Source organism: Talpa occidentalis, unplaced genomic scaffold, assembly GCF_014898055.3.
Source record: "Talpa occidentalis isolate TD23 unplaced genomic scaffold, MPIMG_talOcc4v2.1 talOcc4.3, whole genome shotgun sequence".
Taxonomy (NCBI): domain Eukaryota; kingdom Metazoa; phylum Chordata; class Mammalia; order Eulipotyphla; family Talpidae; genus Talpa; species Talpa occidentalis.
In genome coordinates this window covers 2,544,485-2,562,772 of record NW_023603184.1, presented here as the reverse complement: position 1 = coordinate 2,562,772, position 18,288 = coordinate 2,544,485, and the positions used below count along the sequence as shown (strand labels likewise).

General features: G+C 35.3%; 2 protein-coding genes and 1 pseudogene across 2 annotated transcripts; all 3 read left to right on the top strand.

Moving 5' to 3' along the window:
• Nucleotides 1-3,260: 3,260 nt before the first annotated feature.
• LOC119254248 (olfactory receptor 8I2) lies at nucleotides 3,261-4,193 on the top strand. The gene has a single exon (XM_037521364.1). The coding sequence runs from the start codon at nucleotides 3,261-3,263 to the stop codon at nucleotides 4,191-4,193; it is 933 nt and encodes a 310-aa protein (XP_037377261.1).
• A 5,134-nt stretch (nucleotides 4,194-9,327) lies between these two features.
• Nucleotides 9,328-10,276, top strand: LOC119254419 (olfactory receptor 8H1-like; annotated as a pseudogene).
• A 3,804-nt stretch (nucleotides 10,277-14,080) lies between these two features.
• Nucleotides 14,081-16,059, top strand: LOC119254417 (olfactory receptor 8H1-like). Its single transcript, XM_037521518.1, has 2 exons — nucleotides 14,081-14,111; nucleotides 15,093-16,059. Exon 2 carries the CDS (start codon nucleotides 15,112-15,114, stop codon nucleotides 16,057-16,059), a length of 948 nt encoding a protein of 315 aa, XP_037377415.1. The 5' UTR covers nucleotides 14,081-14,111; nucleotides 15,093-15,111.
• Nucleotides 16,060-18,288: the final 2,229 nt, after the last annotated feature.

Here is an 18,288-nt window from a genome sequence, read left to right as displayed (position 1 = left end):
ATGTATATATCAAAGCAAAGATTATAACTACATAGTGAAAACTTCCAGCAGAAACTACTTTAAGTGATCAAGTTTAACATCACTAGTAATATCAGGCCACCCTGGTGGCGCAAGGGGTTAAAATGCAGCCTGTGAAGCTGCCCACTGCCACTGCAGCATAAGTTCAATCCCTTGACCCACCAGGGAGCTACCCACATGGCGAAGCAGACCTCTCCTGACTTGCCTGCTGCTCCTCTCAGCAGTGTGTTTCAGTCAATCTGACTGTTCTGTTCCCCACTCTGTCTCTGGTGAATCCTCTCATCCCCCACACCTCTGGCCTTTACCTGAGTTCTTGTATCCATAAATAAATAAACAAAAAAAATCACAAGTGATATCACTTATTGACATTATGTATTTTCTGACAAAATGAACAAAATATAAATATCATCTCTCCGGTACTTTAAACCATAATGAGTAACCTCCATTTAATTTTGAGACAATATCAGAGAATTTTTAATTAAAGGAAGTTGTACAAAACACATGCATAATAACTTTGGAAAAGTATCATAGTAATATAAGAAAAGGAAAGAAAATGGAACAGATTGCAGGGGACTAAGGGGTCATGATATCTTGGTTGCATCCTGGTACAGAAAAAGAGGATTTTAAGGAATGTCTTATGACATTGGATAGTCTGTAGTTTAGTGACTATCATTGCATCAATGATTTTGTGTATGTAACACTGAGCAATGTCGATTAAAATATCATTGAGTGCCTCCATTAAAATGAATACATGATTTGTTGACATGAATAGTAACAGAATTTCAGTGTATGCTAACACCATTAAATCTGAAATAAGTAGGAAAATTCACCTCACTTTGCTGGGAGGGCTAGTTAGGATGTCCAGGCTGAGACAGTGGTTATCCGATAATCTCTAACATCTTATGTCTATTTTCATAATGTTTTATATAAGGTTATATATGCATGCATATGCTAATAATATCAAAATAAACTTGATTCTTAAAAAAAACTATATTAATTATATTTTCAGTATGTATATTACCATATAAACTGAAATGCACAAAAGAAAGGAATATATATTTCTTTTTTTTTTTTAAAGATTTATTTATTTATCTATACAAGCACTGGGAACATTCAGAAGCACGGGAGGGTGAAAGAATTCACCAGATCCAGAGCGGGGAGCAGAAAAGGCAGAAGGACCGAAGTACACTGCTGAGGGGAGCAGCGGGCGGCAGGAGAGGTCTGTGCGCCATGTAGAATCCTCCTCCTGTGGCCGGGGAGCAGCCGGGGATCTAACGGCGCTGCAGAGGCTGTGGGCAGCTTCACAACCCAGAGTTCAACCGCTGCGCCACCGGGGAGGCCCAGGAATATATATTTCTGAACATTTCCAATGGAGATGTATTCCAAGCAAATTAAAAATAGACCTTAGGGTACAATTAAAATACAAATCTCAAGAGATCAAAGATGCTAATTGACTGATTGTGTGATTGCCGATGTTTGAGGGAGAGTTGCTTATATAAGAAGATAATTTAACACAATAGATTTCAGAAGATGATGATATGCTATAGGACTGCTTTCGAGAAACTCTATAAACCAAACCAAACCTGAATACAAATCTTGACTTGAGCTACAAATTAAATTTTAATTCTCAAGAAAGGACTTAAAAATAAACAATTATCTTAGTTAACTTGTCTCTTATTTCTATCCTATCCATGGAAGCTTCTTTATGTATTACCCAGAACTGTCACCAAAATCACCATCTTTTCATCAACATCAGGGTATTAACAGCTTTCTATTATTTAGAAAATAGAGCTCAGCAATAACAGCAAGTACAAGAGCTCTGCCATTACAATGACAATTAATGAAACTCAGAATTGTAGTCAGGGAAAATAAAATTATAAACCAGAAATTAATGGTAATGTTGGCAAACAGTGTGCTGTTTTCTTTTCTTGTATGATCGTAACTGGGAAATAGGTGGGCTACACCTGAAGGAGGAGGTTTCCTTTAGGTGAGTGACTCTCAGGTAAGTCTAATTTCATCATTCTTTTCCCATCTCTGTTTCTGTGTGTCTCCCAATGAGAAAGCTGTTTTACATGACTGCATCTTTCAAAAGGTTGAGAAAGTGACTTTAATGACAAGCAAAACAAAATGGCTCCATGGGCTAAATGTTTTAGTAATAAAAAGGTAAATAAGAACATTTGTGAACAAGTGGGACATAAATGATTAAGTATATTAACATATATCAAGTCCCTTTAGGTTACGAGTAGGTTGGCAAATATCTGAAACAAATTTGTGCTCATATGACTTTAGTTATGTATTATTTACATCAGCTCAATTTGGACAAATGTAGCTTCTAGTGAGGAGAGGTTATATTTTAATTTTTTGTTTGACATATTGATATAACAAAGCTCATTGTTTTCAGTCTTTTGTCATTGATTGAAAAATACTGTTTGACAATGGCTTGCTGTAACTTGATGTCACAGATTATTATGTTGTTTGTATTTGAAACAAACATGATTACTAAACACACACACACACATTTAACTGTGTTATGTATTAAGTTCCTCATTAGGGCTTGGCAAACTTATAGAGACAAAAAATATGCGCTAGAAAAAAAACAATTATAAAGAATTTGAGCTTTAATATAATTTATTTTAATAAGAAAACATGCAAGTGGTTGTTCATATATTTTCTTTTATTCATTCTTTTCATATTTACATTTTTATATATTTCAAAATTTAGTGATGCTCTATTGGTTCCAAGAAACTATTAGAAGTGCCCATCTAAGCTAAAACAACTGTATAAAGCACAAGTTACAACTTGAAAAATTAAGATTGCCACCCAAATGTATCACTGATCACAAAATATGGAGCCTTCCTTGCAAAATCGCTAACATATGTCCTATAAGTAACATACAGTTAACTACAACAGATAAAGTTCTGAGTGTGTAGTCTTGGACCCAGTGACAATCTGGGGTAGAGGATGGTATATCTTGAACATTTAAGATATATGCCTTTTAGAATACCACCAAATCCACACAATTGTGAACTTATAATTTCTTTATTAGTATTAGTCAGTTCTGGGAGAAAAAAAGTGAAAATCACACAAAGTTCTTAACTCACTTGGAGGCATTAAATACTTGCTTCCCATCTTCAACTATCACTATCAGAGTTTAAATCAGCTCAGACTATCCTAGACTTGAATACTCCTCTAACTACTGCTGATGTTCCTTAGCAGGTATTTCCAAGCCTGAGCTGACAACTATGTTAGAGAAGAATTTCACTCAGGTGACCCTCTTCATTCTCTCTGGATTTGCAGAGCACCCTGAACTACAAGTCAGTCTTTTCTTGGTGTTTTTCTTTATTTATCTCTTCACTGTTCTGGGCAACCTTGGTCTCATCATGCTGATCAGAACTGACTCTCAGCTTCACACACCCATGTACTTTTTCCTTAGTAACTTAGCATTCATTGATATATTTTACTCCTCTACTGTGACACCCAAGGCACTGGTCGATTTTCAGTCTAACCAGAAAACCATCTCCTTTGTGGGCTGCTTTGTTCAAATGTACTTTTTTGTGGGTTTGGTATGTAGTGAGTGTTTCCTTCTTGGGTCCATGGCCTATGACCGCTACGCAGCCATCTGCAATCCCCTGCTGTATCCGGTGGTGATGTCCCAGAGAGTGTGCCTCTGGCTGGGGGCCATACCCTACATGATAGGCTTCACCAACTCTCTGATATCCATCTGTGTGATAAGCAGCTTGCCCTTCTGTGATGCCATCATCAACCACTTCTTCTGTGATACCACAGCTCTTCTGGCTCTTTCCTGTGTAGATGCGTTCAACACAGAGTTGGTGATCTTTGTTTTAGCTGGATTCACTATTCTTAGTTCACTCCTCATCATCACCATCACCTACATCACCATCATCTTGGCCATCCTGAGGATCCAGTCTGCAGCAGGCAGACAGAAGGCCTTCTCCACCTGTGCATCCCACCTCATGGGTGTCACTGTCTTCTATGGATCCCTGATTTTCACTTATTTGCAGCCTGATAACACATCATCCCTGACACAGGCCCAGGTGGCTTCTGTGTTCTACACCATCGTCATTCCAATGCTGAATCCACTTATCTACAGTTTGAGGAACAAAGACGTGAAAAATGCTCTCTTGAGAGTCGTACATAGAAAGGCTTTGTCATGAATGTTTTGGTGTATGTTTCAGTGAAAATACAGCATGATTTTACTTCTAATTTATATTTACTGGTTCTATTTCTATGTATTATTTTGATTGCACTTGCATTGGACCTGTACTTTTATATAGATAATTGCAGGGACTAACTTCTCTTTAGAACTTCTAAAATTATGTATCTGATTCTTCCTTTTATGTTATTAATGTCTTCTTGCTTGTCTAGAAGCAAAATCACTTCACGTTCATCTTGCTCATTATGAGAAATAGTAATATATTTTATTTGCCAAAAATTAGGATAAATGTCCGCATGTGTTTTTCAATATGTTCTTTATATTTCTGTATGTTCTTTATCTTGTCTATAGTGCCCATCATTCTCTCTTTAAGTCCCTCTTTCTGTACTTACCCCTTAGCTCCCATACTACCCATTTCTTCTGAACAAGTCATGTATCTCTCCTGTCTTTTCTTTAGACTTTCTGCAAAAGTCTTGCTGTTAATCAAACCAATTGATCAATGCCATATTATTTAGGACTAAGACTGAGAAGTGATCACAATATATGAAAATTTGCCAGACATCTTCTTCTTTTCATTCTTATATTAAACAAGGCAGTCTTTTATATACATAGCTTAAATGATTCTTTTTTCATAATTACTAGAAGCAAAATATTCCCTCTTCACCCTTCCTGAAAGCCCCAGGAAGTTGTTTACTTAAAAGACTGTGACCCAGATTTGGGGGATTAATAGTAAGCAAATAGGTCAAAGACATGTGGAAAATAGGAAGTGAGCCTCCATATTTTAACTTCTTATAAGTATAATTAATTTAATAAGTAGGTTTTTAGTTTATCTCTCTGATCAGTATGTATTTTTAAACTATTGTTACTAAAAATGTTTTTTCAGAAATCTGTTATTTATAAAGTGCTAATAGAATTACTTAAAATTTAAAACTTTCATAATTAACTGCAAAATGTGTGTCAGTTGGGCAAGATTGTATCCACTTCATTCCTTTGTAATGTGGGGAATATTCATGACATTCAATAAACAGTCATTGCAGTAGTGTAAAAAAATACATTAATTAATTCACTTTATTATTAATCATTAATAATTAATTGATAGTTATTTTGCTTGATTTCAAGTGGCATTAGAGGAATTCTTAAAGAGTAATTATTCAATTAATATAAAATAAATTGAACTACATAGACTTTAAGTTTGATGTAGCATTGGACTCACTCTTAGGTCCATAAATAAAGATAAATCCCATCATCATTTGGAAAATTAGAGCAAGCAACACAGAAAAAGATAGAATTTTGAACACATAATTTATCTTTAAATGTATGGAGATTAAGGGATATGTGTGGTAGAGTAATTATATAAAAATAGTTGAAGACAAGAAGAAGAAGAATGCATTTCAGAGAAAGACACTATACTAATAATAGTGTTATGATATATAGGAAAATATATAACTAATTTATATTTATTGAGTTAAATAATTCCTCTAAGAAGACAAAAATTATAGTAGGTGTTAAAGTACAAAGTCCAATATATTTTCTACACAATTTTTACAAATGTAAAGTGATGAAAAAACTTAGGACAAAGCAATTTCACTGAACATGGTTTTTTCTACTCCACTTGTATAAACCTCACTTCTTCCAAGTGTTTTCACATTTTTCATGTTGTGACTAATAATAAGAAACATATATCTGTTCTCAGACTCCTCTTTTGACATAGAGTTCTAAAACCCTTGAATTTCCAAATTATGAAAACCTTGAGGTTCTTCTATTATGTGCATGTGGTAAGTTTGGCTCCCATCTAGGAATGGGGATTGGTTGCCAGGAGAAACAGCCAAATGATTAGAGGTTGGGACATTTTGTTCTTTTTTTATTAATTATTTGTCTTACATTGTTATAATATGAACATTTTAGTTTTACCTCCTCAATTCCAGGGTAGAGCAAGAGGGAAGGATAGAGGGGACAAGCTTTGGAAGCTGAATCAATCAATAACAGTGATTTAATCACTTATGCCAATAGTGAAGCCTCTGTAAAAAGTCAAAGGGCAGGGATCTGAGTACTTCCAAAGGTTGAATACATGGAGATTGGGGGAGATGGGATACCTAGATCAGCCATGGAGCTCTGAGACCTACCCCCATACCTGTCCCATGTACCTGTCCCTTTTGGCTATTTCTCATTTATATCCCTTTAGGGAGAATAGGCAATTCAGTAACAGGCAATTCAGAAAGTACATGTCCCGAGTTCTGTGAACTGCTCATATAAGTTAACTGATCCCAAGGAAGGAGTTGTGGGAACCTCTCATTATCATCAGGTAACAACCTGGCTTTGCCCTGGTTTGTATTTTATTTATTTATTTATTTATATTAAAGATTTATTTATGCATACAGGAACTGGGGTACAGGCCAGAGGTGTGGAGGATGAGAGGATTCACCAGAGACAGAGTGGGGGAACAGAACAGGCAGACCAACTGAAATACACTGCTGAGGGGAGCAGCAGGCGAGTCAGTAGAAGTCTGCTGCACCATGTGGGTAGCTCCCTGGTCAGGGATCCAACTCGTGCTGCAGTGGCTGTGGATAGCTTCATGGTGCTGTGTCTTAACCTTTTGTGCCACTAGGGAAGGCTTGACCTGGATTTTAAAACACAGAAGGAGTCTCTGGAAGCTCAATCTGTAGCTGGTCAGTCAGAATGAGTAATAAATGGTAAAACATGCAAAAAGAGCTCTGACAAGTTATCTCCTGAAATATTGTGTGTTGAGCAGTCTTTCCTCTCAGAGAATTAGAAATTTACATAAAAATCTATTTCATTATGATGAATTGATGCAAGATGCACAGGAATATTTCAATTTCATCTTAGTTAATCCCTTTTCATATATTCCTTTGCGTCCTCATCTTACACAAGTCATCCTCAATACTATATTTCAGTGTTTTTTTCATATTTTAATTAAATTTATTCATAGTTAAGAAAACATTTGACTTGATTACAGAGGAAATAAGTGAGCTTTTGGCTAATAAATTATTTATCAAATGTTTACTAACATCAATGCGGGTATCTTCAATATAAAATAAAATAGCAAATACACTAAAGCATTAAACAAGTGCCACAAATATTGATAAGTGGACGAGTCAGGACACTGCAAAATCTGCACCCACAGTCCAAGATACCTCAAAATATTATGAGCAGATGAACTTTTCTAAAAGGAAGCCAGCTGTGGGGTACTAACCAACACATAATATATGAAATTATGGTTTCATGAAAGGTTTCATGATATACTAGTAAATTTTCATAATTAAATGAGGATTGAATGCTAATATACAGAATAATAATAGTATGCATCTTATCAGGACACAGACATATGTACAAAGAAAAATTCTTGGGGAAAATTTATAAAAATGTTGCAACAATTTGAATTGTTTTCATTTTGCTTCTAAATTTTATTTCATCCTATTTTTCTCCAATGACTAAGCTTTATGCCTATGACAGTATCACATTATAAATATAAAAACATTTCATTGTGAAAAATAAATAATTCCATCCCTAATGGTTTCAGTAATAGAAAAATGCAGTAAATACCTAGAAATATTTTCTTTACATCTGCAGTCAAAAATTTAGAGAAAAAGGAAAACAAACCAGGCTCTTTATTAGGTGGTTTCTAAGGGACAATACATACCACAGCTGTATTGAGTCCTTGAGCTTTTTTCCTTGGAAGCTTGCCGAAGTGTCTTCCTTAGTAATTGGTCCCTCAAGGACGTTCAAACATTGCATCACCACCCGTTCCCAATATATGAGGCAGCCTAGAATTATCAGCAAGAGACATGAGGCAATTCTGTTCCACTTATGTTCCCAGTAACACCCTAATATTCTTTACAGACATCATTTTCAGGCAAATTTCCACTTGACCAGGACCTTCTCAAAATTCCTAGTTTGACTGATTTTTACATCAGGATAAAATGAGTGCACAAAAACTTAAAAAGCACTTATCTCTAAGAAAACATATACTATATTCAGAAATCTTTGACTCAGATGGTTTTCATCTTTTGTTTCTGAGTAAAATTTTAGGGTGAACAATTTCTAGACCAGTAATATTGGAAGAAGGCTTTGTTTTTTTTCCCACTAACTTTGGCTCACAGTAAGTATTTCACTCAAAATTAGAGGATTTTAGTTAGAATCAAATAAAAATGGACACATATCAGAAGGATATGTACACACTTAAACCCTAAATGATGCCTGTACTTGTGGAGACAGAAATAAGAGTTTATGGAAACAGGGACTCCAAGCCTTGACAATATCTTTGAAAGCAATTTTGGAGGAAAATTTGATTTAAAATGGTCAAATTAGGAAAACATTTTGGCTTCTAGAAATTGGTATCATTAATTAGTATTAATTTCACTAATAAACCCATTGAAGTTATTTAAGGTTGAGGTTTGTCATTAATATTAAATAATATTAAAAGCAAAGTTTAGTAAATAATGCCTTAAAACCATGTTCATATTATTATTGCTATTTTATATATAACATTATTTTAAGGGTTACTAAAATTAATTGTAATGGGGAATATTTAACTGATAAGCACTTTGCAGTCAGTCTATCTCATAGACACATAATGCCATCTTCTAATAGCTCTGACTCTGGATAGGTATATTGAACTGTCTATTTTTTTCTAATGTCAAAAGTATGACTAGCAGTGACACCTATAGGATAATATTTTTAAGAGGAATAACTACATTAAATAACGGAAGTATTTAGAAGAGTGTTACTTTCATTCTAAATAAGAAACATATCAAATTTTATTATATCATCTACAATTATCAATTTATACCTATTTCTTTAATTGGCAATCAAATTAGATTTTATTCCATCATATGCTACAAACAACTCATTATTATAAATATTAAAATATTAAAAATTTCATAAGTCACATTATTTGTAGAAGCACAAATACTTTTGTTTTTTTTAATTTATTTAGTAATTTATTTTTAATTGAGATAATATTCTCATATGGTCATCAGATATTGCCACTGAAGTACTCTCCCCACCAAATTACCCTCCCATGCCATCCATATTGAATTGAAAAAACAAACCATTTGCAAGATATTTCTGCTAAATGTCAACTTTGACTTCTCAACAGGTAAAAGCAGAGGAGCACAATGCATAAATGGAATAACACAGAGGTGCCTTACTTCATCCTTATGGGACTGACAGATGCTAAAGACATCCAGCTGGTGCTCTTTGTGCTGTTTCTCCTGATATACCTGGTCACCGTGCTGGGGAATGCAGGGATGATCATGGTCATCCGCCTGGATGCCCAACTTCACACCCCCCATGTATTTTTTCCTCAGTCACCTGTCTTTCATTGACCTCAGTTATTCATCTGTCATCACCCCTAAAACAATAGGGAACTTACTGACCTCCAACAAGAAGATTTCTTATCTGAATTGCTTCACCCAAATGCATTTTTTTATCTTCTTGGGTGGCACTGAATGTTTTCTTCTCTCTTCCATGGCCTATGATCGCTATGTAGCCATCTGCAATCCTCTCCACTACCCTGTTGTTATGTCCACAAGACGCTGCTGGTCCCTCCTTGTTGGGTCCTATTTGGTAGGTTTTGCAGACTCTTTAGTCAATAGGCTATGCATGAGCAGGTTACGTTTCTGCAACTCCAATGTAATCCACCACTTTTTCTGTGACTCATCTCCAATTATAGCTCTGTCGTGCACTGATACCCATGATCTGGAAATCATAATGTGCCTTTTTGCAGGTGCTACCCTCATGGTCTCTCTTATTATGCTGTCAGTGTCCTATGTGTCCATTCTCTCCACTATCCTGAAAATCAATTCTGCTTCAGGAAAGAGAAAAGCCTTCTCCACCTTTGCCTCGCATCTCATGGCCGTCATTATCTTTTATAGCACTATGACCTTCACTTATGTAAGACCAAGTGAATCCTACTCCCTGGGGAAGGATCAGATGGCTTCTGTGTTTTATACTATTGTGACCCCCATGCTGAATCCCCTCATTTATAGTCTTCGCAACAAAGAAGTAAAAAATGCTGTCCTTAGACTCCTGCAGAAGAGAGAGGGATCCAGGCACTTGAAATAGTGATGCTGAGATTTTACGCTCCTCTTTTCTTGTTCCCTGTAGGGCATTTCCTTAAGGTCTGCCTAAAAATATTGACTCCATTTGCTTGTGTTTCTGTTATTTGACCAAATGTGATCTTGGGCATTTCCAGCAGCATGTCTTTAGGAATTCATATTGTAATGGAAATCATTTAACAAGTCTTAACATGTAGTCTAAAATTAAGGGCAACTGATGGACAGAGCAAGAAAATTGAGTTGTCATCTTTGAAATGGTACCATACTGATTCCCTTGCTTAGGATATCATTAGAGAATTTTATTTTGGAAAAGAGCTCAATTGTTGCCCAAATAAAAGACAGCTTCAGATATAATTACCCAGTACATGTAGAAGAAATGTAGTAGAATGAATGTGAGCACTTTATTTGGAAGCATGTATCTGGATTAGATCTAGATCTGCTTACCTTTGAGCTATAGAACCCTCAATAAGTCACTTAACTGTCCTAAGTGTCCCAAACTTTACAAGACAAATAATAATCCCAGGTTTGTAGAGTTTTGTGAAGATTTAATCAGATGATGGATGTAAAACATTTAAGGTAATTCTAGTAAATATTGTCCATTATCATAAGAAGACATATTCTTGCAATATTTTAATACATACTGGTTTCTGAAAAATATTCACTGTATCTTATACATTAATATTGATTATTTTATAAGACAAGCACACACACAACTGAAAAGGAAAATCCGAATGCTTCAAGTTTTTGGACTTTTTAGTTGGTAGAATTTTATCATTGAAGAAAACTTAGAAAATGTTGAAAAAAGAACAGGAGATAGAAAGTTCTTAATTATTGATCGCTTAGCATTTTAGATGAAGAGTTATTATGTAGATACTGCATACATAAGTAAAATATCTGGTTTTTCCTATGTAGGTTTTTGCAGCTTTTGGTACACTTGCAACTTTAAAGTTTATCATATCTTTTGTTATAGGAATATTGTGAGATTACTGTGTTCTTGTCGATGAGAGAAATCAAGACTGCCATAGAGCATGGTCTGGACTTGAAATGTTGTGAATTCATCAAGTTAAGTTGAATTCATCAACTTGAATTCATCAAGTTATCAGAGAAAACTCTGTTTTCTACCTGCTGAACATTTCTGTGACATATTAACAGTCAATCACCACTTCATTTTGAATGTTTATACATATTTAAAAACCATTGTCTTTCCCTTGGTTTCTAAAGTTTGTCAAGTCTTTGAAAGTCAATTACTGAATTAAATGCTTCACTCATTTGCTTTACATTTTTAATGGAGAAATGTTATAAATCTAAGTGTTAGAAATAAATTCAGATAATGTGGCAACCAGTAAACTTTAGTCAAGGAGAGTCCTCAATTTCCCCTTTTTAGAAATATTTTTTATAGAAAAAATAACAAAGGAAATGACCTAACTAAACCAAAATAAACCCTGGAAATCTGACTGCAGGTGGAGAAAAAAATTGTGGAGACAAAGATAGGAGGGAGCCCAATGGTCTTGGTTAAGGATAATTTCATGGTTGGAGTGGTTTGTAACATACATATGAGAAGTGTGAACCTATTTTCCTAAATTCTGTACAGTGTTATAAATCTATGTTACCTCAGTAAACAAAAATAACTAAAATTTAAAAGTTTAAAATTTTTCTTGACATAGTATGATATCGCTATTAAATTCTCTCTGCAATATTCCAGCTTCAGAGATTTCCATTCTTTAAGGTTGTTTAAATTTATTTACAAATGGTTTTTAGTCAAGTTTTTAAGAAGTTATTTCCCATTTTTGCAAGTGTTCAATTTTTTGTTTGAACTTTTGTATTTCTTAGTAGATAAGTTATTTTTATCTACCAATGATAACTATAGTGCATTAATAAATAAAATGTGCATTTCTCTCAATAAATCATATTGTAATTATATGTGAATAGCTTGATTCAAACTGAAACACCTTCCAGAGGAAAGTTAGCATGTTGATAACCAAATCTCATGTTACATGAATTCATTAAAAAGTCTTACTAGGGCCTCCCCGGTGGTGCAGTGGTTGAGCGCTGGGTTGCGAAGCTGCCCGCGGCGTCTGCGGCACTGGTTCGATCCCCCGGCTGCTCCCCGGCCACCGGAGGAGGGTCCCACATGGCGCGCAGACCTCTCCTGCCGCCCGCTGCTCCCCTCAGCAGTGTACTTCGGTCCTTCTGCCTGCTCTGCTCCCCGCTCTGGCTCTGGTGAATTCTCTCACCCTCCCGCGCTTCTGACTGTACCCAGTGCATGTATAAACAAAACAAAACAAAAAAAAAAAGTCTTACTAAATATCAATACCATTTAATATTATGATTTATTTTTATTTTTACATCTGTGTTGCCTAGATTCTATATTTATAGCTATTGCCACTTGCTTATTAGCAAATAGTTGTTAGTATTTGATAAGCATTTATTGTTCACTAAAAAGTCAGTGCATGTTCCAATGAAAACACAGCATGACTTTATTCCTAATTTTTATTTACTGGTTCCATTTTTATTTACTGGTTCCATTTCTAAGAATTATTTTTATTTTCACTTGCATTGGGCATACACTTCTTATAGATAATGCAAGAGCATGATGCCTTTAAATATTTATCAGCAATTGAACTTTTCTAAAAGGAAGCCAGCTATGGGGTACTAACCAACACATAATACATGAAATTATGGGTTTTGCTGAATACTAAATAAACATTGTTCATGATAAATTATGAAATTTGGATGGATGCTGATACACAAGTAATAATAAGTAAACACCTCTGTCAGTATGCAAACATCATATGTATAAAGGAAAACACTAGGGGGCTTCCCTGGTGGCACAAGGGGTTAAGCACAGCACTATGAGGCTGTCCACAGCCTCAGCAGCACAAGTTCAATCCCCCACTGGTCAGCGAGATACCCACATGGTGCAGCAGACCTCTCCTGTCTTGCCTGCTGCTCCCCTAAGCAGTGTTTTCAGTCAATCTGCCTGTTCTGTCCCCACTCTGTCTCTGGTGAATCCTCTCATCCTCCCGCAACTCTGGCCTGTACCCCAGTTCTTGTATGCATACGTAAATAAATCTTAAAAAAAAAAAAAAAAAGCAAAGGAAAACACTAGGGAAAATTTGTAAAAATTTTGCAATCATTTTGAATTGTTTCCATGGCTTCTTAATTTTCCAATCAACATTTTTCCAATGAAAATGATTTATGCCTATGATAGTAGCACATTATATATATAAATTATTTCATTGTGAAAAATAAATCTTTCCATCCCTAATGGTTTCAGTCATAGAAAAATAGAAATAGTTTCTTTACATCTGCAACCAAAAATTTAGTGAAAAACAACAACAAAAAACAAACAAACCAGACTCCTTATTAGGTGGTTTCTAAGAGACAAACATAATGCAGCTGTACTGAGTCCTTGAACTTTTGTCCTTGGAAGCTTGCCAAATAGTCTTCCTTAGAAATTAGTCTCTCTGCTCAGACATTGCAGCATCAACCATCCCCAATATATGAGGTGCCCTGGAATTATCAGCAAGAGACTCAAGGCAATTCTGTTCCAAAATGTTCCCAATAAAACCCTAATATTCCTAAAACATCACTTCCAGGCAAATTTCCACTTGATCAGGACCTTAACAAGATTCCTAGGTTGACTGATTTTTACATCAGAATAAAATGAATGCACAAAAACTTCAAAAGCACTTATTTCTAAGCAAACATACACTAGATATCAGAAATTTTCGACTCAGATGGTTTTCATATTTTGTTTGTGAGGAAAATTTTAGGGTGAAAGATTTCTAGACTGATAATATTGGAAGAAGACTTTTTTCCTCTACCAACCTTGGCTCACAGTAAGTATTTCACTGAAAATTAGATGGCTTTAATTAGAATCAAATAAAAATAGATTCATATCCGAAGGATAAGCACACATATCATTAAGACCTTAGACTATAAGTGATGCCTGTGCCTGTGGAGACAGAAATAAGAGTTTATAGAATCAGGGTCTCCAAGGAATGTCAATATCTTAGAAAACAGTTTTGGAGGAAATTGATTTAGAATGGTTAAATTAGGAAAACATTTTAGCTTCTGGAAACTGGTATTATTATTATTAATTAGTATTAATTGCACCAATAATGAAGTTCTTTAAGATTGAGATATGTAATTAGTAATAAATAATATTGGAAGCAAAAGTTTAGTAAATAATGTCTTAAATCTTGTTTGTATTATGGTTTTTTATATATAATCACGTTTTTCAGGGCTTCTGAAAAATTATAATTGGGGATATGTTATAGATAAGCACTTTGCAATCAATCTTGTAGATTCAATGTCATCATCTAATAGCTCTGACTCTGGATAAATATCTTGAACTGCCTATTTCATTTTCTAACCTAAAAAATATGGCTAAGACAAACACCCATAGTATAATATTATTATGAGGAATAATTACATTAAATAAGAGAAGCATTTAGCATAATGTCACTTTCATTCTAATTTAGAAACATTAGATTTTATTATATCATCTACAATTATCAATTTATACCTATTTATTTGGCAATCAAATTGGATTTTATTCCATCATATTCCATAAACTACTCAGTATTATAAAAATAGAAATATTAAACAAATATTCATAAGTTAGGGTATTCGCAGAAGCACACATTTTACTTTTTAAAATTCATTTATTTTTAATTGATGTAGTTTGCACAATGCCATCAGATATTACCACTGAAGTATTGCCCCCACCAAATTATACTAGCATGTCATCCATCAAGCATTGGGAATAAAACCTTTTGAAGACATTTAGCTAAGTGTCAACTCTGACTTCTCAACAGGTAAAAGCAGTGGAGCACAATGCATAGATGGAATAACACAGATGTGCCTTACTTCATCCTTTTGGGATTTACAGATACTGAAGACATCCAGCTGGTGCTCTTTGTGCTCTTTCTCCTGATATACCTGGTCACCGTGCTTGGAAATGCGGGGATGATGATGATCATTCGTCTGGATGCCCAGCTTCACACCCCCATGTATTTTTTCCTCAGTCACCTGTCTTTCATTGACCTCAGTTATTCATCTGTCATCACTCCTAAAACCTTAGAAAACTTACTGAACTCCAATAAGAAGATTTCATATGCCAGTTGTTTCACCCAAATGTACTTTTTTGTCTACCTTGGTGCTGCTGAATGTTTTCTTCTCTCTTCCATGGCATATGATCGCTATGTAGCCATCTGCAATCCTCTCCACTACCCTGTTGTTATGTCCACAAGACGCTGCTGGACCCTCCTTGCTGGGACCTATTTGGTAGGTTTTGCAGACTCTTTAGTCAATAGGCTATGCACGAGCAGGTTACATTTCTGCAACTCCAATGTAATCCATCATTTTTTCTGTGACCCATCTCCAATTTTAGCCTTGTCATGCAGTGAAACCCATGACATCGAATCCATAATAGTCTTTTTTGCTGGTGCCACCCTCATGGTCTCTCTTATTATGCTATCAGTGTCCTATGTGTCCATTCTCTCCACTATCCTGAAAATCAATTCTGCTTCAGGAAAGAGAAAAGCCTTCTCCACCTGTGCCTCTCATCTCATGGCTGTCACCATCTTTTATAGCACCATGATCTTCACTTATTTAAGACCAAGCACATCCTACTCCATGGGAAAGGATCAGGTGGCTTCTGTGTTTTATACTATTGTGACCCCCATGCTGAATCCCCTCATTTATAGTCTTCGCAACAAGGAAGTGAAAAATGCTGTCCTTAGACTCCTGCAGAAGACAGAGGGCTCCAGACACTTGAAATAGTGATGCTGAACTATTAAGTTTTTCTTCCTTCTTCCCTATAGGGCATTTCCTTAAGATCTCTCTAAAAATACTGACTCCCTTTGCTCATGTTTCTGTTATTTGACCAGATGTGATCATGGGCATTTCTAGTAGCATGTCTTTAGAGATTCATATAGTAGTGGAAATCATGAAATAGGTCTTAACATGTGTCTAAATTTAAGGGCAACTGATGGACAAATCAAGAAAATTGAGTTGTCATCTTTAAAAAGATATACTGATTCCCTTGCATAGGCTATCATTAGAGAATTTTATTTTGGAAAAGAGCTCAGTTTTTGCCACTACAAAATACAGCTGCAGAAATCATTTAATCCAGTACATTTAGAAGAAATGTAGTAGAGTGGCTGTGAGCATTTTGTTTGGAAGCAGGTACCTGGATTAGATCTAGGTCTGCTTACCTTTGAGCTATAGAATCTTCAATAAGACACTTAACTTCTAGCCTCGGTCTCCTAAACTTTACAAGATGAATAATAATCCCAGGTTTGTTGAGCCTTCCTAAAGATTAACTCAGATGATGGATGTAAAATATTTAACATAATTCCAGTAAATATTGTCCATTATCATAAGAAGATATATTCCTACAATTTTTTAAGCTTTATTTATTTATGCATACAAGAGCTGAGGTGCAGGCCTGAGATGTGGGGGTGAGAGGATTCACCAGAGACAGTGTGGGGAACAGAATAGGCAGACTGACTGAAATACACTGCTGAGGGGAGCAGCCGGCGAGACAGGAGAGGTCTGCTGCACTATGTGGGTAGTTTCCTGGGCAGTCCGGGATAGATTTCATGCTGCAGTAGTTGCAGATAGCTTTATAGTGCTGTGCTTAACCCCTTACGCCACCAGGGAGGCCCTCCTGCACTATTTTTAATCCATAGTGGTTTTTGACAAAAAAATATTCACTGTATTTTGTACATTAATTTTGATTAATTTATTAAACAAGAACACACACACAAATGAAAATCTGAATGCTTCAATAGTTTGGACTTAGTTGGTAGAATTTAACATTGAAGAAAACTTACAAAATATTGAAAAAAGAAAAGGAGATAGAAAGGTCTTAACAATTACTGATGGCCTAGCATTTAGATGAAGAGTTATGTAGGTATTGCATATATATAAGTAAAATATCTGGTATTTCCACATTTTTTTTCAGTTTTCTGGTATACTTGCAAGTTTAAAGTTTATCATATCTTTTGTTATTGAAATATTTTAAGATTAATGTGTTCCTTGTCTACGAGAAAATCAAGGCTGTCATATACTATGCTCTGGACTTGAAGTGTTGTGATTTCATCAATTTAAATCTTTGCAGGGCCTCCCCTGGTGGCGCAGCGGTTGAGGGCTGGGCTGCAAAGCTAACCGCAGCCTCTGCAGCTCCAGTTTGATCCCTGGCCACTGGGCGAGGGTCCCACATGGCGTGCAGATCTCTCCTGCAGTGCCCGCTGCTCCCCTCAGCTAGCAGTGTATTTTGTCAGTCTGTTCTGCTCCCCACTCTGTCTCTGGTGAATTCTCTCACCCTCCCGCACTTCTGACTGTACCCAGTGCTTGTATAAATAAATAAATATATCTTTAAAAAAAATAAATCTTTGCATGCAGTAAAACCTCTGTTTTCTATCTGCTAAACATTTCAAGATCCTACCTTTTTGTGATTGTTAACAGCTTCCATCACTACTTCTTTCTTGAAAATTTATATATATTTAAAAACCATTGTTTTCTCTTGGTTTCTAAAGTTTGTCATGTTCTTTGAAAGTCAATTATTCAATTAAATGCTTCACTCATATGCTTTACATTTTTAATGGAAACATGTTATAAATCTAAGTATTACAAATAAATTTGGATACTGTGGAAACCCATAAACTTTAGTCCGGGAGATTGCTCAATTTCCCCTTTTTAAAAATATTTTCTCTATAGAAAAAAAATAACAAAGGAAATGACTTAACTAAACCAAAATAAACCCTAGAAATAAGACTATAGGTTGAGAAAAAGTGGCAGAGACAAAGACAGGAGGGAGCCCAATGGTCTAGATTAAGGGTGATTTCGTGGTGGGGGTGGTGCATAACATACATCTAAGAAGTGTGAACCTATTTTCCTAAATCCTGTACAGTGTTATAAATCTGTGACATCAAAAAAGAAAAATAAATAAAAATTTAAAAATTGTAAGTTTTTCTAGACATAGTATAGAACTGCTATTAAATTCTT

Excerpts from the sequence above, each read along its gene's own strand:
- LOC119254417 (XM_037521518.1), top strand. The coding sequence starts at position 15,112 with ATGCATAGATGGAATAACACAGATGTGCCTTACTTCATCCTTTTGGGA.
- LOC119254248 (XM_037521364.1), top strand. The coding sequence starts at position 3,261 with ATGTTAGAGAAGAATTTCACTCAGGTGACCCTCTTCATTCTCTCTGGA.